Below are 21,915 nucleotides of genomic sequence, written 5' to 3' on the forward strand. Positions count from 1 at the left end.
AAAAACTTTGGGATACCGCCAAAAACAAATATTGCATTAACCCTCCACCATAGAAAATAACATGTAAAGAAAAGAATCAAGAAAGTTAGTTAGGATAGAGCTTTCCACACCAAACACTCAGACTCCAAAAACACCCAGCATGCACAGAGAGAGAGAGAGAGAGAGAGAGAGGAAGAGAGAGAGAGAGAGAGAGAGGAGAGGAGAGAAGGTGACTTTTCCTGTGTCCTTAAGTGGGACATATTGCATGTGTAATGAATGAGGGAACAATCTTGCATATGTTCATAATTTCAATAGCTTTATTTTTCTTTAAAAATTAATAAAATTAAAAAAGTTGACATTATCCAACAAGGTAAAAACAAACACATAAATATTTGAGTGTGAACTAAATAATAATAAATATGATGCTCTGGGCATATGCCCAGTTTAGTTTCCATGTTTTACAGTGCAGTTCGGGGTATGACAGAATCACTCAAAACGTTTCAGAGGATCAAGGAGTGGTGTTGGTTTGGGCCATTTAGTTGGTGTTGGTGAAGGCCTGGTAGAGGGCGGTGAGCTGGGCCTTCAGGTCCTGGGCGTAGGGGTCCAGCTTGTCCTTCAAGTCCTCAGCATAGGGGGCCAGGCTCTTCTGCACCATCTGAGCTCTGGTGGTCAGCTGGCTCTGGAGGTTCTCGGCCAGGGGGGCCACTCTCTTCTGGAAGTCCTGCAGGCGCAGGTCCACCTTCTGCTTCAGCTCATCTGTGTAGGGACCCAGCTGGGACTGCAGCTCCTTCACACTCTGCTCCAGACTCCCCTTCAGCTCCTCACTCTTCTGGAGCAGGGTGGCCCTCAGGGCCTCGGAGTCCAGGGCCTCTGCATAGGGYGCCAGATCCTGTTTCAYCTGCTCCACTCTCTGCTGGACTTGTGTCTTCATCTCCTCTGCGTAGGGCTCCAGTTTCCCCTTGACACTGCCCAGGTCTTGCTCCAGACGCTCTTTCAGCACCTCAGCTTCCTGGGTAATCTTGGTCATCAGGTCCTTGGCTGCAGGAGGAAGCTGCTCCTGCAGGGAGATGGCGTATTGGCTGGCCACATCAGCACTCTCTGTAATGCGGTCACTGCAGGAGAGGAGAGGGGTCTGGTCAGGTCAGGATTCTAGTTTTATTTATTTATTTTATTTTACTTACTGTAACTAGGCAAGTCAGTCAAGAACAAATTCGTATTTACAATGACGGCCTACCCCGGACAAACCCTCCCCTAACCCAGACGGCGTGGGCCAATTGTGCACCACCCTATGCAACTCCCAATCACGGCCGGTTGGGATACAGCCCGGGATTGTCTGTAGTGATGCCTCTAGCACTGCGATGCAGTGCCTTCGACCGCTGCGCCACTCGGGTGACTAGTACTCTGAGGGCTTCCACTACAGACATTACACACATGTTATGACAACTAGATCACAGGTCAAATTACTTACTTGACATCCTGTCCCAACTGAGACTTCCTGATCATCTGGACGGTGTCATCGGCAGTTTTTGTTGCCTTGGCGACGTAGTCCCAGAAGGCATCTGTCAGCTGCTCCAGCTGTGGCTTGGGCTCATCAGCATAGAATAGGTTAGCATGGCAACCTGTTGGGGCATGGAAGTAGAGTTAGTTCCTGTGAAACTGCTCGTTTAACCTGACCTGCTTTATGACCTTACACTGTTCAAGGAGCTTGAATTAGACTAAGTTTAAAATAATAATCATTCTAATAATCAAGTTGCATTCAAAAGGTTTCAATAAAAAAAATTTACAGAGTAGTTATGTTTGTGGTAACATTAGATGTTACTTACCAGAGAGTATAGCAATTGCAAGCACCACCAACACCTTCATATTTGCGTTTCTCACTGAAACAGAAACATCATTAATCAATTACACTTCAATTACATTTGAATCTTAGAACCCTAAAATCCTAGTGCCTCAACACCTTGTTTTGAATCTCAGCATTGGCCTCACCTGTTTTTTTCTCGGTGTATCTCTGTGTATTCAGTCTGTCTGTGTGTCTATCAGGCCAGAGCCACGCTGTATATATAGTCGAAACCAGAGCTGTAGATGTAAGCCCAAAGTCCAGGAGTCACTGCCATGTCACCTCTCTTCCTGCTTCTACTACAACTCCTTGCTGGCTGTCATCACATGACTGTGCGGTTACTATATTGACATGCACACACACACACGCACACGCACACACAATACACAATGACAATACATTCTTTTGTTACCTTCATATTCATTCTCTGAGCCTGACAGACTGAACATAGACAGACCAGACTTGATTAAGCTTGCTTTGATTGAACTTCAATATGTTTATTTTGGGAATCTCCCCCACCACCATGGTCCTTTTTATTGGTTATATTCTAATTAGACAACTGTGCATGGACCTTGACCCTTCTACTGAAAGCCTCATTCTAGAGAAGACTTACAGTCAGGGATGCAACTTTCACTGGGGACGCGGGGGGAAGGGGGACATGTCCCCCCCACATTCTGAAATTGCATTTTTGTTGCCCACAGTTTTATCATTGGAATGTGATACAATAGAGGCAACTGTGTGCTTTAGGACCATGCGGACGTCTCCGAGCGGTTGGGTAGTCTGTTTGGAGTGTTTATCCGACTGGATAAGAAATATAGAAATAATTTTCTAAAATATGTCCCCCCCACTTCTAAAACCCCTGCTTAAAGTAATACTAATGAGTAAAGGTATTCCACTGCTGATGGCCGGCAGATAACCTTAAACATGTCCACACCACAGACACTTTGTAATCAGGTCAAGCAATGAGACCACAACCACATATAATACTAACTAGATTCTACAAATGCTGGCATTAGTCCATTTCATGGATTTCATGATTTCATTATAGACATCCTGGCGTTTAGCCATCAAAGGTAGCATCCCAACGGTTGTGTCTTCTCAACTGCCAACGCAAACCTATAGCGCAGTGTCAACCTTGACACATTTTAGTCATCACTGGGGTCAGAGGTTATTTGAGGTGTTGAACGTTTACATAGGGAATAGTAGATTCCAGGCAACTGCCTCTCCTTATTCTACTCTCTATAGAGTGGCACTGTGATGGTTTGTAATAAGGCACAGTGGGCAGATACGAGGTTTAGAACTCAACTCCTGACTTCAAAACTCCAGATTACCAGGATGTGACATCATGAATAACTCAAGTGATGTAGAATGAGTGCTGTGAAGATTCTCAATCTGGCCATTCTCTGGGTAGACTGATCCACCTTTTTGACATGGTAATGTTGTTCCCAGACACTTCTTTGCGCAATAACCTGGGGGCGAGGTTATGACCAGGTCAACTACCAGTATAGCACAGTAACACACTATCCATTTCAACAGAATAACTACAGTATGACAAAGGGGGAGCTTTACTTTGAAAAATGAAAGTCTACTGTAACATTTAATTGATTCCAAATAAGTTCCTAGACACCATATGTTATCTTATGCCTTAACCAACCATGTTGTTCCACCTCCTACATATGCGATGACATCACCTGGTTTAAACGTCTCTAGAGACTATATCTCTCTCATCATTACTCAATGCCTAGGTTTATCTCCAATGTACTCACATCCTACCTTACGTTTGTCTGTACACTATGCCTTGAATCTATGCTATCGTGCCCAGAAACCTGCTCCTTTTACTCTCTGTTCCGAACGTGCTAGACAGCCAGTTCGTATAGCATTTAGCCGTACCCTTATCCTACTTCTCCTCTGTTCCTCTGGTGATGTAGAGGTTAATCCAGGTCCTGCAGTGCTTATCCCCACTCCCACTCCTCAGGTGCTCTCATTTGTTGACTTCTGTAACTGTAAAAGCCTTGGTTTCATGCATGTCAACATTAGAAGCCTCCTCCCTAAGTTTGTTTTACTCACTGCTTTACCACACTCTGCCAACCCTGATGTCTTAGCCGTGTCTGAATCCTGGCTTAGGAAAACCACCAAAAACCCTGAAATCTCCATCGCTAACTATAACATTTTCCGCCAAGATAGAACTGCCAAAGGGGGCGGTGTTGCAATCTACTACAAAGATAGCCTGCAGAGTTCTGTATTACTATCCAAGTCTGTACCCAAACAATTCGAGCTTCTACTTCTAAAAATGCACCTTTCCAGAAACAAGTCTCTCACTGTTGCCGCTTGCTATAGACCTCCCTCTGCCCCCAGCTGTGCCCTCGACACCATATGTGAATTGGATTTTGCCCCCCATCTATCTTCTGAGCTCGTGCTACTAGGTTACCTAAACTGGGACATGCTTAACACCCTGGCCATCCTACAATCTAAGCTTGATGCCCTCAATCTCACACAAATTATCAATGAACCTACCAGGTACAACTCCAAATCCGTAAACACGGGCACCCTCATAGATGTCATCCTAACTAACTCGCCCTCCAAATACACCTCTGCTGTTTTTCAATCAAGATCTCAGCGATCACTGCCTCATTGCCTGCATCCGTAATGGGTTTGCGACCAAATGACCACCCTCATCACTGTCAAACGCTCCCTAAAACACTTCTGCGGGCAGGCCTTTCTAATCGACCTGGCCTGGGTATCCTGGAATGACATTGACCTCATCCCGTCAGTTGATGATGCCTGGCTATTCTTTAAAAGTGCCTTCCTCATCATCTTAAATAAGCATGCCCCCTTCAAAACATTTAGAACTAGGAATAGATATAGTCCTTGGTTCACTCCAGACCTGTCTGCCCTTGACCAGCACAAAAACATCCTGTGGCGTTCTGGTATAGCAACGAATAGCCCCCGTGATATGCAACTTTTCAGGGAAGTTAGGAACAAATATACACAGGCAGTTAGGAAAGCTAAGGCTAGCTTTTTCAAACAGAAATTTGCATCCTGTAGGACTAACTCAAAAAAGTTCTGGGACACTTGTAAGTCCATGGAGAATAAGAGCACCTCCTCCCAGCTGCCCACTGCTCTGAGGCTAGGAAACACTGTCACCACCGATAAATCCACTATAATTGAGAATTTCAATAAGCATTTCTCTACGGCTGGCCATGCTTTTCCACCTGGCTACCCCTACCCGGTCAACTGCCCGGCACCCTCCACAGCAACCCGCCAAAGCCCCCACCATTTCTCCTTCACCCAAATCCAGTCAGCTGATGTTCTGAAAGAGCTGCAAAATCTGGACCCCTACAAATCAGCCAGGCTAGACAATCTGGACCCTCTCTTTCTAAAATGATCTGCCGAAAATGTTGCAACCCCTATTACTAGCCTGTTCAACCTCTCTTTCGTGTCGTCTGAGATTCCCAAAGATTGGAAAGCTGCCGCGGTCATCCCCCTCTTCAAAGGGGTGACACTCTAGACCCAAACTGTACAGATCTATATCTATTCTACCCTGCCTTTCTAAGGTCTTCGAAAGCCAAGTTAACAAACAGATTACCGACCATTTCGAATCCACTGTATCTTCTTCCGCTATGAAATCTGGTTTCAAAGCTGGTCATGGGTGCACCTCAGCACGGTCAAGGTCTTAAACGACATCATAACCGCCATCGATAAGAAACATTACTGCGCAGCCGATTCAATCGACCTGGCCAAGGCTTTTGACTCTGTCAATCACCACATTCTTATTGGCAGACTCGACAGCCTTGGTTTCTCAAATGATTGCCTCGCCTGGTTTACCAACTACTTCTTTGATAGAGTTCAGTGTGTCAAATCGGAGGGCCTGTTGTCCGGAACTCTGGCAGTCTCTATGGGGTCTCACAGGGTTCAATCCTCGGGCCGACTCTCTTCTCTGTATACATCAATGATGTTGCCCTTGCTGCTGGTGATTCTCTGATACACCTCTACGCAGACGACACCATTCTGTATACTTCTGGCCCCTCTTTGGACACTGTGTTGACTAACCTCCAGACGAGCTTCAATGCCATACAACTCTCCTTCCGTGGCCTCCAACTGCTCTTAAATGCAAGTAAAACTAAATGCATGCTATTCAACCGATCACTGCCCGCACCTGCTCGCCCGTCCAGCATCACTACTCTGGACGGTTCTGACTTAGAATACGTGGACAACTACAAATACCTAAGTGTCTGGTTAGACTGTAAACTCTCCTTCCAGACTCACATTAAGCATCTCCAATCCAAAATGAAATCTAGAATCGGCTTCCTATATCGCAACAAAGCATCCTTCACTCATGCTGCCAAACATACCCTCGTAAAACTGACCATCCTACTGATCCTCGACTTCGGTGATGTCATCTATAAAATAGCCTCCAACACTCTACTCAACAAACTGGATGCAGTCTATCACAGTGCCATCCGGTTTGTCACCAAAGCCCCATACACTACCCAACATTGCGACCTGTACGCTCTCGTTGGCTGGCCCTCGCTTCATACTCGTCGCCAAACCCACTGGCTACAGGTTATCTACAAGTCTCTGCTAGCTAAAGCCCCGCCTTATCTCAGCTCACTGGTCACCATAGCAGCACCCACTCGTAGCACGCGCTCCAGCAGGTATATCTCACTGGTCACCCCCAAAGCCAATTCCTCCTTTGGTCGTCTTTCCTTCCAGTTCTCTGCTGCCAATGACTGGAACGAACTGCAAAAATCTCTGAAGCTGGAAACACTTATCTCCCTCACTAGCTTTAAGCACCAGCTGTCAGAGCAGCTCACAGATTACTGCACCTGTACATAGTCCATCTATGATTTAGCCCAAACAACTACCTCTTCCCCTACTGTATTTATTTATTTATTTTGCTCCTTTGCACCCCATTATTTCTATTTCTACATTGCACATTCTTCCACTGCAAATCTACCATTCCAGTGTTTTACTTGCTATATTTTATTTACCTTGCCACCATGGCTTTTTTTTTTGCCTTTACCTCCCTTATCTCACCTCAGTTGCTCACATTGTATATAGACTTTTTTTTCTACTGTATTATTGACTGTATGTTTTGTTTATTCCATGTGTAACTCTGTGTTGTTGAATGTGTCGAACTGCTATGCTTTATCTTGGCCAGGTCGCAGTTGCAAATGAGAACTTGTTCTCAACTAGCCTACCTGGTTAAATAAAGGTGAAATAAAAAATATAAAAAATCTACTAGCTATTGTGAAATTACATCTAATGAATAGACTGGGCCCATGCGGCCCCTAACCCTAGACCCTATCACAGTGTGCATGGGCCGGGGTCAAATGAACTTTGGTCATACAACTGACACATGGAAGTGCTTGAACACATGACCGCACAGTGAAACTGAAAACTATATCATAGAATATATTCTGTGAGTCAATGCCAGCTGGCTGGACATCAAACTTAAACTGACTATAAATCAATAGCATATCTGATCAGACTGTGATACCTCATGAAGGTTGGGAGGAAGGTGTTGTCTGGACAAAGTGCTATTTATGTCTGAGAAATGGCTGTGATTGGCTCAGAGAATGGCTGATTCGATCTGAGACTTTCTGTGCCATCAAGGAAAAATCCATGAAACTGACCTGGTGTGAACCAGATACTCACTATTAGCATTGTAGAGTTGTAGCATCATATATAAAGACAAAGATACATTATGGTTGAGAGAAAGGAACAGGCTAGTGTATGTCAAAGTGCATAAGCCTCAATACAACACAATACATCTACCCTCAGATGATATTAACAGTAACAGACCGGTATAGCTGCAAGGCCAACAGTGTCCTGCTGCACATGTATCACTACTGCATATCATTGAAAAACTATAGACAAGGGGATTGAATGGAGATGTGTTTATCAGCATGCAGTCCCAGGAGATTGGTCTTCACTGAGTATCTCTGATCACTACTTTATGTTCCAAACTCTGTTTGTGACACTTTACCCAGAGGTGATGATAACGCAGTGCTCTCCTGTGCATTCTGGGTCCAGGGGTTCATTGGGACAGGTCCAGGGTGAGTTGTAAGGACATATCTGGGCTGGGTCAGGTAGACAGGTGCTGAGTGGTCTGAGGGTTTATGATTTGGAGCACTGCTGACAGCGAGGCACTGGCTCCTGGACTTTGTGTTCCTTACTGCCCTGCTCACTATATATACAGGCCAGGACACGGCTGAAACTACAGTCACTGCAGACTGGACTCAGAGATACACCAACACACTCATACACAAAGACGGTAAGCTGGATTCTACAGGTCCATGGTATTATTTGATAGCATTCCACAATGTTTTTTTTCTGGTGGATTACAATGTTTTAAGTGATTGCTGCTTTATTTCACAGAATCTGATTGAGAGTCATGAAGGTCCTTGTGGTGCTCGCTCTGGCTGTATTCACTGGTGAGTGGGATACAAGAATATTCAGATTAGAAGTGAAATTTATAGAGCTGAAGTACAGCAACCTAATACCTTCCATCAATCTACCAAATTCATTTTAAGTCAATAGTCAACAATAACCATGGCAGAGGGAGTATACTTTTCTAGTTACCTTAATGCCGCCAACAGGTTGCCATGCCTAACCAGTAATGACCCTGAAAAAATACAGTTTCACAAAAACGAACTCTTCTGCTACGCCCCAATAGGCTGCCATGCTAACCTGTTCTACGCTGATGAGCCTAAACCACAGCTGGAGCAGCTGACAGATGCCTTCTGGGACTACGTTGCCAAGGCAACGCAAACGGCCGACGACACCGTCCAGATGATCAGGAAGTCTCAGCTGGGACAGGATGTCAAGTAAGTAATGTGATCTGTGATGTAGTTGTCATAACGTGTGGAATGTCTATAGTCGAATCGCTCAGATTACTAGGATGGGGACCTGAACTGACCCCCCTCTCCTCTCCTCTCCTGCAGTGACCGCATCACAGAGAGTGCTGATGTGGCCAGCCAATACGCCATCTCCCTGCAGGAGCAGCTTCCTCCTGCAGCCAAGGACCTGATGACCAAGATTACCCAGGAGGCTGAGGTGCTGAAAGAGCGTCTGGAGCAAGACCTGGGCAGTGTCAAGGGGAAACTGGAGCCCTACGCAGAGGAGATGAAGACACAAGTCCAGCAGAGAGTGGAGCAGTTGAAACAGGATCTGGCCCCCTATGCAGAGGCCCTGGACTCCGAGACCCTGAGGGCCACCCTGCTCCAGAAGAGTGAGGAGCTGAAGGGGAGTCTGGAGCAGAGTGTGAAGGAGCTGCAGTCCCAGCTGGGTCCCTACACAGATGAGCTGAAGCAGAAGGTGGACCTGCGCCTGCAGGACTTCCAGAAGAGAGTGGCCCCCCTGGCCGAGAACCTCCAGAGCCAGCTGGCCACCAGAGCTCAGATGGTGCAGAAGAGCCTGGCCCCCTATGCTGAGGACCTGAAGGACAAGCTGGACCCCTACGCCCAGGACCTGAAGGCCCAGCTCACCGCCCTCTACCAGGCCTTCACCAACACAAACTAAATCACAAACACTTTCCTCCAACTGACTACTCTTGCCCTCTTGATGACTGTATTCTCCCTTCAAAGCCTTAGAACATGCCACCGTTGTCAATAGAATGAGGGAGAGTTTACAAAGATGAAATTAGTCATGCAGATTAGGTCCATTCTGTATTTTGTATAAACTGAATTGGCTCTGATGAGTCAATGACATCTTTGTATTTTGTTTGTTTGTTATCTGAAGGTTGGTCAGTGACTGTGCCATGTTGGTGTTGTATTCTTAATGTATGGAAATAAAAAGCGAAACTAAACATAACTTAAATGTATCGTGTCTTATGTGTCGTGTCTATGATGCTAATTTAAATAATTTAATCTACTTCCCCAAATTATAAAGTGGTGATAAGGGTATGGAAAGTCATATTAGCACATTCAAATAGTACATAAACATTGTCCAATAAGACTGATTGCATGTAGGACTACTGTATGCCGTTGATCCAGTCATCTCTCTTCAACATAAGCATATGCGTCAGAAATATCATAAATAAGTGTGTATCACAGCATAAACAAATCTTGAAGATGTTTAAATATTACATTTACATTTTAGTCATTTAGCAGAAGCTCTTATCCACAGCGATTTACAATTAGTGCATTCATCTTAAGATAGCTAGGTGGGACAACCACATATCTCAGTCATAGTAAGTACATTACTTCTCATCAAAATATCTCCCGGGTGGCGCAGTGGTCTAAGGCACTGCATCGCAGTGCTAGTTGTGCCACCAGAGACTCTGGGTTCGAGCCCAGGCTCTGTCACAGCCGGCCGCGACCGGGAGGTCCATGGGGCGACGCACAATTGGCCTAGCGTCGTCTGGGTTAGGGAGGGTTTGGCCGGTAGGGATATCCTTGTTTCATCGCGCACTAGCGAATCCTGTGGCGGGCCGGGCGCAGTGCACGCTGACCAGGTCGCTAGGTGTATGGTGTTTCCTCCGACACATTGGTGCAGCTGGCTTCCGGGTTGGATGCGCGCTGTGTTAAGAAGCTGTGCGGCTTGGTTGGGTTGTGTTTCAGAGGACGCAAGGCTCTCGACCTTCGTCTCTCCCAAGCCCGTACGGGAGTTGTAGTGATGAGACAAGGCAGTAACTACTAACAATTGGATACCACGAAATTGGGGAGAAAAAAATTAAATAAGCTAAATATCTTACTCAAAGGGAGAGTAAAAGCTATAAGGATTATATCCTGTAGTGTTTGTCTTCAAAGTGGAAGCCATAATTACAACCTCTGTGTTGTGATAATTGTGTTGTTTGTTCTATAACCTGTTAGTTCATATGCCTTGACACCGTGATATGCAGTATAGGCCTATAGCCCGAGACAATAGGAAGACACAGTGGCGGAATAAATTCAACCACACATTTGTTTCATCACAAAACCGGAGAGCAACATCTGTCCAATGAAGTCCACAAAGCATATTGCATGGAACAAAGTTACATGACCTACAGCATGGTCAAGCAGTTAATGTTTCTTGACATTTTCGAACTACTGAACAACTATTGATTTGAACAGCGGAGTTACTGCAGGTCCCAAAGAAACAGGAGCTGCCTCCTATTCCAGCACCATTTCAACTTTAACATTTCAACATCCTCAAATCACCTATGCTTGGTCTAATACAGTTGCATCTAAAAGATTCCCGAAACAATTTAGTCCAATCAACGTAGCGAAATATCATGTGGCTGTCCATGGTACTGATTTGTGTGGTGTGTGTGTGTGTGTGGTGTGTGTTGTGTGTGTGTGTGTGTGGTGTGTGTGTGTGGGTGTGTGTGGTGTGTGTGTGTGTGTGTGGGTGTGGTGTGTGTGTGTGTGTGTGTGTGTGTGTGTGTGTGTGTGTGTGTGTGTGTGTGTGTGTGTGTGTGTGTGTGGTGTGTGTGTGTGTGTGTGTGTGTGTGTGTGTGTGTGTGTGTGTGTGGTGTGTGTGTGTGTGTGTGTGTGTGTGTGTGTGTGTGTGGTGGGGGGGGGGGGACATGTTGACTCACCCTACTTGAAGAGAAACGCCAATGTCATCCTCCTCTCATGTTGACGAAACGGTCTATGACTTTGTCATACAGTACACGCTTTTAGTTTTTGTTGTCCTAGGCTACTGGGCTAAAATGCTTGCTCGCTAGCCTAATTTCCTTTCATGGGCAACGATTAGCCAGTTAGTTAACATTGGCCTATTACATCTCCCGAGTGGTGCAGCTGTCATCTCCTGAGTGGCACAGCGGTCTAAGGCACTGCATCTCAGTGCAAGAGGTGTCACTATAGTCCCTGGTTCGATTCCAGGCTGTATCACATCTGGCCGTGATTGGGAGCCCCATAGGGCGGTGCACAATTGGCCCAGCATCGGGGTAGGCCAGGATAGGCAGTCATTGTAAATAACAATTTGTTCTTAACTGACTTGCCTAGTTAAATAAAATGTAAAAATATAAAAACATCTACTGTAGCTACATATTGAACTTCCATCCTCTGAGGCAGGGGCACAATGTATGAATTAACATTTGGATCCAAATCCCTATCTCCATCCATGGCTAATTTAGGATAAGGCCACCAGAGGACAACAACATAATGAGATGCAACAATCCAAACTGGATTCCCTAAACAATTTTTTTTGGTGCGCCAGGACCATTCACAGTTGAGTTCACTCAGTTTAGCTCAAAATATATAAATTATTGTATATGTTTTTTTTTTTTATTGGTACATTTTAGGGGGAAGCCTGGCTTCCCTTGGCATCCATGAATACACCACCACTGGCATAGCTTGCTTGCTCCTTCAACATAGTTTTAGAATGAATGCCATCTAGTGGCAGTTCATTGTCAATTCAGGGAATTATAAAGCCTCGTGCAATGATGGTGATTTACTGACCTCTTCACAGAAATCAGAAAATAACCGTATATACAATGACCTGACAAACAGTCATGTACAGCTCTCATGTACAGCTCCCCCCCCCCTCTCTCTCTCTCCCTCTCTCTCTGAATTACTTGTAAAAGCAATACAGTCCTGTAACACTATCTGAAATCCTATCACACCCCACAATCCCAAACCCCCTCCAGAGGTGGGTATGGAGCATGTTCAGAGCTGTCTCTGCATGCCTGATGATGTACTGTATCACCCATCCTCCCTCTCTCACCCTCTGGCTCTGCCAGGGCTTTCCCATGCCGCCTCACCCAGAGGAAAACAAAATTCCTTGGCTCTGCCCCAAACTGCCACTGGCACCAGTAACCGTTAACCCTGTTGGGTTAGCCCTGACTTCCTTGTTCAACATCATTACACTATCAACCTAATATAAATGACCTGTAAAACTACTGGCCATACTGTTAACCCTCCAAACACTGTTAGACAAGCATATTATTTGTTTGCTGTTACCTGCATTGGGTAGCAGAACGTATGTCCATTAAACAACTCTGTGAGAACAGGGAACATAACAACTCAGCATAAACAAACGTGGATGTTGATTTATCTTTGCCTGGTAGTAAGACTGTAAAACAAATCTCTGAAGATCTGCCTTATGCCCACGGGTTCTGAGACGATAACTAAACAAAGCCCACTATCTAAGCCTATAATGTAACTGGCAAAAGGCTAATAGATAAGAACGACAAGAAGACAAGTACGGAAATGGTCCTTACAGTGTTCCTTATGTTCCTTGGAGCAGCATTTTTACATAGTGAACTGTGTTTGATTTATGGTCCTTGTTGTTTGCTAGTGAACAGACACTGTATTTCTATGTAAAAAGGGCATTGGAGGTGAGGTCAACCTATTGTTCGGTGCAAGTTGCCACCTGTCAGCTACGTAAGCAAAATCAGTGAGTCAGAAGCTGATGACTGACCACACACACACGGAGAATGGAATCAAACCTTCAAAACAGGACCCAGCTGAGTGCCCTTTGGCCCAGGCACAGCCAGTTGTGGTGACATCACAGACTCATGTGAAGTTAGAGGTGAGAGGTCTCACTCTGACCAGAGGTGACCAACTAACCACAGACCACAGTCCTCCAGCTCCGTCACACCACTCCTGACTCCAAGATGAGCTGGCTGGGGTTATGAGAGTTCACTGCTAACCGCCAACCTCTCACACACTGCCCTGGTAGACACATATTACCACATCACCCATCCTTACAATGAGAGGGAACAAATAAATATATTTTTTTTAGGACAGAGGAAGTGTCTTCTGTTACAGAACTCTGTAGAAGTCTGTCGGTGTGTCTGTCTTACAGCTAGTTATACCGTATCATCATTCTTCTTATTCTCTCTCTCACTTCCCTCTCCTTCTCTCTCCTGTTTCTATGACCCCAATGTTCATGCCTTGAAAGCCATTACAAAAGCTCTACTGCACTACTCTTCATAACAGCTGTGCTGCATCCCTGTCCCTTGTGGTCCCAGCTTTAGTAGGACATGTCTGTCTGTCCCAGCTTTAGTAGGACATGTCTGTATGTCCCAGCTTTAGTAGGACATGTCTGTCTGTCCCAGCTTTAGTAGGACATGTCTGTCTGTCCCAGCTTCAGTAGGACATGTCTGTCTGTCCCAGCTTTAGTAGGACATGTCTGTCTGTCCCAGCTTTAGTAGGACATGTCTGTCTGTCCCAGCTTTAGTTGGACATGTCTGTCTGTCCCAGCTTTAGTAGGACATGTCTGTCTGTCCCAGCTTTAGTAAGGACATGTCTGTCTGTCCCAGCTTTAGTAGGACATGTCTGTCTGTCCCAGCTTTAGTAGGACATGTCTGTCTGTCCCAGCTTTTAGTAGGATGTCTGTCTGTCCAGCTTTAGTAAGACTGTCTGTCTGTTCTGTCCCAGCTTTAGTAGGACATGTCTGTCTGTCCCAGCTTTAGTAAGACATGTCTGTCTGTCCCAGCTTTAGTAGGACATGTCTGTCTGTCCCAGCAGGGAGAGCAGCAGTGGGTAGGGTATTGAGTTCAGCTCAGGCTGAGGCGTTTAAATACAAAGAGTGAACCAAATCACAATCAAATCAAATTGTATTTGTCACATGCTTCATAAACAACAGGTGTAGTCTAAAAGTGAAATGCGTATGGGCCTTTCCCAACAATGCAGAGAGAAAAAAAATTGAAAACATTATAGAAAAATAATAAACACGAGGAATAAATACACAATGAGTAACGATGTGCAAGGGTAGCAGGTAATTGAGGTAGATATGTACATATACAATACCAGTCAAAAGTTTTAGAACATTCAAGGCTTATTCTTTATTTTTACTATTTTCTACATTGTAGAATAATAGTGAAGACATCAAAACTATGAAATAACACATATGGAATCATGTAGTAACCAAAAAAAGTGTTAAACAATTCAAAATATATTTGAGATTTGAGATTCTTCAAATAGCCACCCTTTGCCTTGATGACAGTGTTGCAAACTCTTGGCATTCTCTCAACCAGCTTCACCTGGAATTATTTTCCAACAGTCTGGAAGGAGTTCCCACATATGCTGAGCACTTGTTGGCTGCTTTTCCTTCACTCTGCGGTCCAACTCATCACAAACCATCTCAATTTGGTTGAGGTCAGGGGATTGTGGAGGCTAGGTCATCTGATGCAGCACTCCAACATTCTCCTTCTTGGTAAAACAGCCATTACACAGCCTGGAAGTGTGTTGGGTCATTGTGCTGTTGAAAAACAAATGATAGCCCAAACCAGATGGGATGGCATATCGCTGCAGAATGCTGTCGTAGCCATGCTGGTTAAGTGTGCCTTGAATTCTAAATAAATCACAGACAGTGTCACCAGCAATGCACCCCCACACCACAACACCTCCTTCGTGCTTTATGGTGGGAAATACACATGCGAAGATCATCCGTTCACCCACACACGGCGGTTGGAACCAAAAATCTCCAATTTGGACTCCAGACCCAAGGACAAATTTCACCCGGTCTAATGTCCATTGCTCGTGTTTCTTGTCCCAAGCAAGTATCTTCGTCTTATTGATGTCCTTTAGTAATTGTTTCTTTGCAGCAATTCGACCATGAAGGCCTGATTCACACAGTCTCCTCTGAACAGTTGATGTTGAGATGTGTCTGTTACGTGAACTCTGTGAAGCATTTATTTGGGCTGCAATTTCTGATGCTGGTAACTCTAATGAACGTATCCTCTGCAGCAGAGGCAACTCTGGGTCTTCCATTCCGGTGGGCGTCCTGTTCCATCATGAGAGCCAGTTCCATCATAGCGCTTGATGCTTTTTGCGACTGCACTTCAAGAAACTTTCAAAGTTCTTGAAATGTTCCGAATTGACTGACCTTCATCTCTTAAAGTAATGATGGACTGTTGTTTTTCTTTGCTTATTTGAACTGTTCTTGCCATAATATGGACTTGGTCTTATTTGAGCTGTTCCTGCCATAATATGTACTTGGTCTTTTACCAAATATGGCTATCTTATGTATACCACCCCTACCTTGCCACAACGCAACTGATTGGCTCAAATGCATTAAGAAGGAAAGAAATTCCACAAATGAACTTTTAAGAAGGCACACCTGTTAACTGAAATGCATTCCAGGTGACTACCTCACGCTGGTTGAGAGAATGCCAAGTGTGTGCAAAGCTGTCATCAAGGCAAACTGTGGCTATTTGAAGAATCTCAAATATAAAATATACTTTGATTTGTTTAACACTTTTTTGGTTACTACATGATTCCATATGTGTTATTTCATAGTTTTGATGTCTTCACTATTATTCTCAAATGTTAAAAAAAATGTGTCCTCAAATTGCTTGTAGTCAGAAGAGAACACATGAACTGCAGTGGCTGTACATCTCAATATATGCTAGCTGGCTAGATATATACATATCCATTCTGACCAATCAGTGAAGAGATAGAAGTTGACTCCTGGAGGTTATCTCATACTATCAGGCTCTGAACAAACCAATCAATTCCAGTATGTTTCTTGGGAGAAGGCTTCTTGTGATTACAACACAGAGAGTAATGTCTAGTATTGACACCAGAGGTAGCGTACCTGCTGGACCATTCTCAGTAAAGGCCATCGGTACTGCTGGAATCAGTAGTGTTGCTGATAACAAGACCTATATATGGCCAGCATTGCACATATATAGACTGTCATTACCTGAGTATAACAATGACTTAACATAAGATTCCTCATTATGAAAGCTCTGTTGTTGTACCACTGGGGCTTTCCAGAACCACTTACAAGACCCAATATGTTAACTTTCACCATACAACACCATCTCTAACCAAGCCTTAACAATGCTTAGATCTTACTATGCCAGACTAAATTCCTGAGCAGAACATATTCAGGTCAAATCTGATGTGATAAACAAGCAATACCGCAAGGACATTGTTGATCAGYATGTGGCCTTGATGTACTTCCATTGTATTCATTAGTTGTGTAAAGTACTTAAGTAAAAATACTTAAAAGTACTACTTAAGTCGTTTTTGGGGGTATCTGTACTTTACTTAACTATTTATATTTTTGACAACATTTACTTTTACTTCACAAATTCCTAAAGAAAATAATGTACTTTTTACGTCATACATTTTCCCTGAAACCCAAAAGTACTCATTACATTTTGAATGCTTAGCAGGACAGGAACATGGTCCAATTCAAGCACTTATCAAGAGAACATCCCTGGTCATCCCTACCTCCTCTGATATGGCGGACTCACTAAACACATGCTTCGTTTGTAAATGATGTTGGTGTGTGCCCCTGGCTATACGTAAATAAATAAAAACAAGAAAATGGTTCCATTCTGGTTTGCTTAAAATAAGGAATTTGAAATGATTACTGTCTAAGTACTGTATATTTTAACAACTACATTTAGTTTTGATATTTAAGTATATTTAAAACCAAATACTTTTAGACTTTAACTCAAGTAGTATTTTACTGGGTGACTCACTTATACTTGAGTGTCACGTCTACTCCCGCTTCCCCTCTCCGGCGCTCGACGTTGCCGGTCTACTAACCACCGGTCCTGGCAACCCTCATTACGCACACCTGTGCCCCATCATGAGGCACACCTGGACTCCATCACTACCCTGATTACTTCCCCTTTTTCTAGCAATCCTTTGTTATCACCCACCAGGCAATAATGTTTATGTTTCCATGTTAGATGCTGCTCTTGTATCGGTCCATGTTCGTTGTCATTAAACGCACTAACTGCACTTGCTTCCTGACTACCTGCGTCTATGTTACAGAATATTGCCTCGGCGAACAGGGAGACCTACTTCGCCATCACCACGATCAGCTGGTGCAACTGGGGACGGCGATGGATGAGGTCCTCCGCATTCTTCAACGTCTAGACCTTCCCCAAGGGGCATCACACCCAACGAGCGAAGGATCCTCTACCATGAATCGACACAGCGAGCCAGCACCCCAGCCCATTCAACAGTCTGCATAGGTCAGCGATGCCCGTTTGTCCCTTTCAGACAAATATGACGGGACTCCGTCCAAATGCCATGGCTTCCTCCTCCAGTGCTCCCTCTACTTTTCTCATCAAACGAGAGCCCCCACCACCGAGAGGTCCAAAGTTGCCACGGTTATTTCCCTGTTGACCGGCGGGCGTGGGAGAGAGGAGAGGAGGAGCTGGGTTCCTATGGGAGGTTCATGGCTCTGTTCAGAGGAGTTCAGTCATCCACCGGAGGGCAGAGAGGGGGGTGAGCGACCTACTCCAAATACGGCAGGAGGACCAGACTGCTGCGGAGTACGCCCTCACCTTTAATACAGTGGCAGCATCCAGCGGATGGAATGAGCCAATCCTCCGCACCTTATTCAGAAGAGGATTGCGTGAGGGAGTCCAGACAGAGCTGGCATGCCGAGACGACACCCTCTCATTGGACACACTCATCACGATGGCCATCCGTCTGAATAACCATCGCATCTCTCCGCCTTCGTTGACCGATCTGAGTCAGAGTTTGAACCCATAGAGGTAGGTACCACACGCCTCCCTGCATCTGAGCAACGCCGTCGGATACAGCGGTGCTCTGTCCCTATTGTGGCCAGGAGGGACACAAGCTTCAACAGTGTCCGCTACGATCTAACCCCAGAGTCAGTAGATCAGAGGGACGGTCCAGTGATCATCCATCTCCTGGGGTAGGTGTGAGTGTTCCATCTTCACTCTCCGCCAAACTTTTTTAGTATCAATATCACTGGCTGTCCCTCATGTTTTGTTTCCACAGCTCTTTGTGGACTCTGGTGCCGCTGGGAATTTTATTGACCAGGCCCTTGCCCCGTCCCTGAACATAACATCATACCCTCTCTCCTCTCAGTTTCCAGTTCACGCGATGGAAAACCGACCACTGGGATCTGGCACAGTCACACACATCACAGCATCACTCACAATCACCGTGGGACCCCTGCACCAAGAAAGCCTCCCCTTCCTCATCATCCAGGCACCCGTACACAGTTGTCCTCAGCCTCCCTGGCTGAGGATGGAGATTACGGCCTGGGCACTCGGATGCCGGAAGACCTGCTTTCCCTTACCCTGTGGTTCCACGTCGGTTGAGAGTCCTGTAGTTGCCCTTCAGGACGACATCCCGAAGGTTTACCAGGATCTCCGGGAGATTTTCTCCAAGACTCGCGCCACCTGTCTCTCTCCTCATCGCCCCTGGGACAGTGCCATCGACCTGCTAACAGACTCTGCGCCTCCATTCAGGAGGCTCTCCAACAGGGTTTCTTTCCCCCATCCACCTCCCCTGCGTCAGCTGATTTCTTCTTTGTGGCCAAGAAGGAGGGGGGTCTTGGTCCATGTATTGACTACAGAGGTCTCAATGGCATCAACACCAAGTACCGCTACCCCCTCCCGTTGGTGCCGGCCGCCATTGAACAGCTCCATGGGGCCCAGTTTTTTACCAAGCTGGACCTGCGGAGTGCCTACAATTTGATCTGCATCCAGGAGGGGGGTGAATGGAAGATGGCCTTCAGCACAGTGTCTGGGCACTACGAGTACTTGGTGATGCCTTATGGTTTAGCCAATGCTCTGTCGGTGTTCTAGGCATTCGTGAACGAGGTGTTTTGGGACATGCTTGGGCACCAGGTGGTTGTGGGTATATCGATAACATCCTGAACTACTCTGCCACCTTGGAGGAGTAAGACGCCTCCTGGAAAACCATCTGTACGTCAAAGCGGTGAAGTGCCAGTTCCATCGGGTCGCCATCTCCTTCTTGGGATATAGGAACAGCCCGCGGGGAGTGGTTCTAGAGGAAAGGAAGTTAGCTGCGGTCAGTTCATGGCCAGTCCCAACCATCATAAAGGGACTACAACAGTTTTTGGGGTTTGCCAACTTTTATCGCCGCTTCATCAGGAACTTCAGCTCCATCGCCTCTCCACTCTCCTCAAAGGTGGTCCCCGTAAGTTGGTGTGGAATCCTGCGGCTGAGGCATTCCACCTGTTGAAGGGGCATTTCACCTCCGCCCCGTTGCTGAAACACCCAAACCATATGCTGCCCTTCGTGGTGGAGGTGGATGCCTCAGAAGTGGGCTTGGGGGCTGTCCTGTCACAATATCAAGGTAATCCACAAAAACTGTATCCATAAGCATACTACTCTAAAAATCTTTCCCCTGCAGAGAGGAACTATGACGTCGGTGATCGGGAGCTCCTGGAGGTGAAGTTGGCAGTGGAGACACTGGCTGGAGGGCACCACGGACCCGTTTCTCATGCTCACCGACATTCAGAACTTGGAGTACATACGGACAGCAAGGCGGCTGAAGTGGTCCCATCATACCGCCCTCCGGAATCGTTGCCCGCGTTCTCTGAAACATAGACATGGACATCCGCCAGGCTCTGGAGAGGGAACCCGCACCTGTCCTCCGGAGAGCACCTACATTCCCATGGAGGTAAGGGATCAGCTTTTGACCTGGGTGCACATATCCCTTGCCGATGGACACCCACCAGCACCACCACTCAGTCTATCTCTGTTAAGTACTGGTGGCCCACTTTGGCGCAGGACTTGCCCACTATGTCAACTCCTGCTCCATATGTGCCCAAACCAAGTCTCCCAGGACGCTACGGGAGAAACTCCACCCCTCTCTGTGCCTCAGTGGCCTTGGACCCATCTGTTGCTAGATTGTGTCACTGATCCTCCCCTGTCTGATGGTTTCACCACTTGTATGGTTGTTGTGGACAGATTCTCCAAATCCTGCCGTTTTTATTGCTCTCTGGTCTCCCTACCGCTCTCCAGGTAGCTGGGGCACTGTTCCAGCAGGTCTTCTGGCAGTATGGCCTTCCAGAGGATATTGTCTCCGATTTGTGGCTCCCAACTAACATCACGTGTATGGAGGAGATGGGGCGTCACGGCCAGCCTCACTTCCGGCCTCAATCTAACGGGCTTGTGAGAGGATGAACCAGGAGCTGGGTAGGTTCCTGAGGAGTCACTGCCAGGACTGGCAGGGGGAGTGGGCCTGACTCCTTCCTTGGGCTGAATACACTCAGAATTCTTTGCAACACTCCTCTACCGGGCTGACTCCCTTCCAGTGTGTTCTGGGATATCAGCTGGCTCTGTGGACTCCGAGCCAGACCGAAGCTCCTGCGGTGGATGAGTGGTTCAGGCGCGCAGAAGAGGTATGGAACGATGCCCATGTGAGACTCCAGCGCGCTGTCAGAAAGAGCAGGCAGATCGCCACCACAGTGAGGCTCATGTGTTCCATCCTGGTGATCGCTTCTGGCTCTCCACCAGGAACCTCCCGCACCGCCTGCCCTGTAAAAAGCTGAGTCCCCAGTTTGTGGGACCGCTCAAGGTCCTCTGGAGGGTCAACGAGGTAACTTACAGGTTACAACTCCCCACTAACTACCAGATCTCATTATCTTTTCATGTCTCCCACCTCAGGCCGGTGTTTCCTAGTCCCCTGGCTGATGCCGCCCCCCCACTCCCCATCTCCGGTGCTCGACGTTGTCGGTCTACTAACCACCGGTCCTGGCAAAACCTCATCACGCACGCCTGGCAACCCTCATTACACACACCTGCGCCCCATCATGAGGCAAACCTGGACTCCATCACTAACCTGATTACTTCCCATTTATCTAGCACTCCTTTGTTATCACCCTCCAAGCAATATTGTTTGTTTGCATGTTAGAAGCTTCTCATGTTTTGTATCGTTCATGTTCTTTGTCATTAAACTCACTAACTGCACTTGCTTCCTGACTCCCTGCGTCTACGTTACTTTAATAGAAAATTATTCAATTTATAACAATTTGTTACTTTTTCCTCCACTGGTACACATATTGCCTTTTGATCAAGAAGAGTAATCTGCAAATGCACAGACAGAATGACAATCCTCTCTCAAATAACATCAGTTTTGACCTTTGCTTGAATCCTAAGAATATAATTTGGGGGATGCTTATATTTGTCCTGTTATAAACAAGTGTAATGGAATTCTTTGTTGCATATCCCAACTCCCCCTGAGACACCTGCAGGGAGTGGGGTCACGGCCAGGGTCACCATTGTACAGCGCCTCTGGAGCAATTCGGGTTAAGTGCCTTGCTCAAAGGCACAGCGAGATATTTCACCTTGTTGGCTCTGGTATTTGAACCAGTGACTTTTCGGTTACTGGCCCAAAGCTCTAACCTCGCTGTCCAACAATACATAAACTGTGACTAGACCTAACAAAAAGGAGAATTAGAGCTAAATGTGA

At 46.1% G+C, this 21,915-nt stretch overlaps 2 protein-coding genes across 2 annotated transcripts; one reads left to right on the forward strand and one right to left on the reverse strand.

Annotated features, from left to right (window-relative positions):
• Positions 1-274: 274 nt before the first annotated feature.
• On the reverse strand, positions 275-2,052 carry LOC111959109 (apolipoprotein A-I). The gene is made up of 4 exons (XM_023980553.3): positions 1,966-2,052; positions 1,803-1,856; positions 1,448-1,598; positions 275-1,091 (listed from the first exon to the last, which is right to left on the reverse strand). The coding sequence occupies exons 2-4, from the start codon at positions 1,840-1,842 to the stop codon at positions 515-517; spliced, it is 768 nt and encodes a 255-aa protein (XP_023836321.1). The 5' UTR covers positions 1,843-1,856; positions 1,966-2,052; the 3' UTR covers positions 275-514.
• Positions 2,053-7,990: 5,938 nt separating this feature from the next.
• Positions 7,991-9,631, forward strand: LOC111959077 (apolipoprotein A-IV). The gene is made up of 4 exons (XM_023980505.3): positions 7,991-8,093; positions 8,198-8,253; positions 8,496-8,646; positions 8,764-9,631. Exons 2-4 carry the CDS (start codon positions 8,214-8,216, stop codon positions 9,338-9,340), a joined length of 768 nt encoding a protein of 255 aa, XP_023836273.1. The 5' UTR covers positions 7,991-8,093; positions 8,198-8,213; the 3' UTR covers positions 9,341-9,631.
• Positions 9,632-21,915: the final 12,284 nt, after the last annotated feature.

Source organism: Salvelinus sp. IW2-2015, linkage group LG35, assembly GCF_002910315.2.
Source record: "Salvelinus sp. IW2-2015 linkage group LG35, ASM291031v2, whole genome shotgun sequence".
Taxonomy (NCBI): domain Eukaryota; kingdom Metazoa; phylum Chordata; class Actinopteri; order Salmoniformes; family Salmonidae; genus Salvelinus; species Salvelinus sp. IW2-2015.

Coding starts and splice junctions, on each gene's coding strand:
- LOC111959077 (XM_023980505.3), top strand. CDS start 8,214: ATGAAGGTCCTTGTGGTGCTCGCTCTGGCTGTATTCACTG. Junction 8,254..8,495: donor CGCTCTGGCTGTATTCACTG/GTGAGTGGGATA, acceptor ACGCCCCAATAG/GCTGCCATGCTAACCTGTTC. Junction 8,647..8,763: donor CAGCTGGGACAGGATGTCAA/GTAAGTAATGTG, acceptor CCTCTCCTGCAG/TGACCGCATCACAGAGAGTG.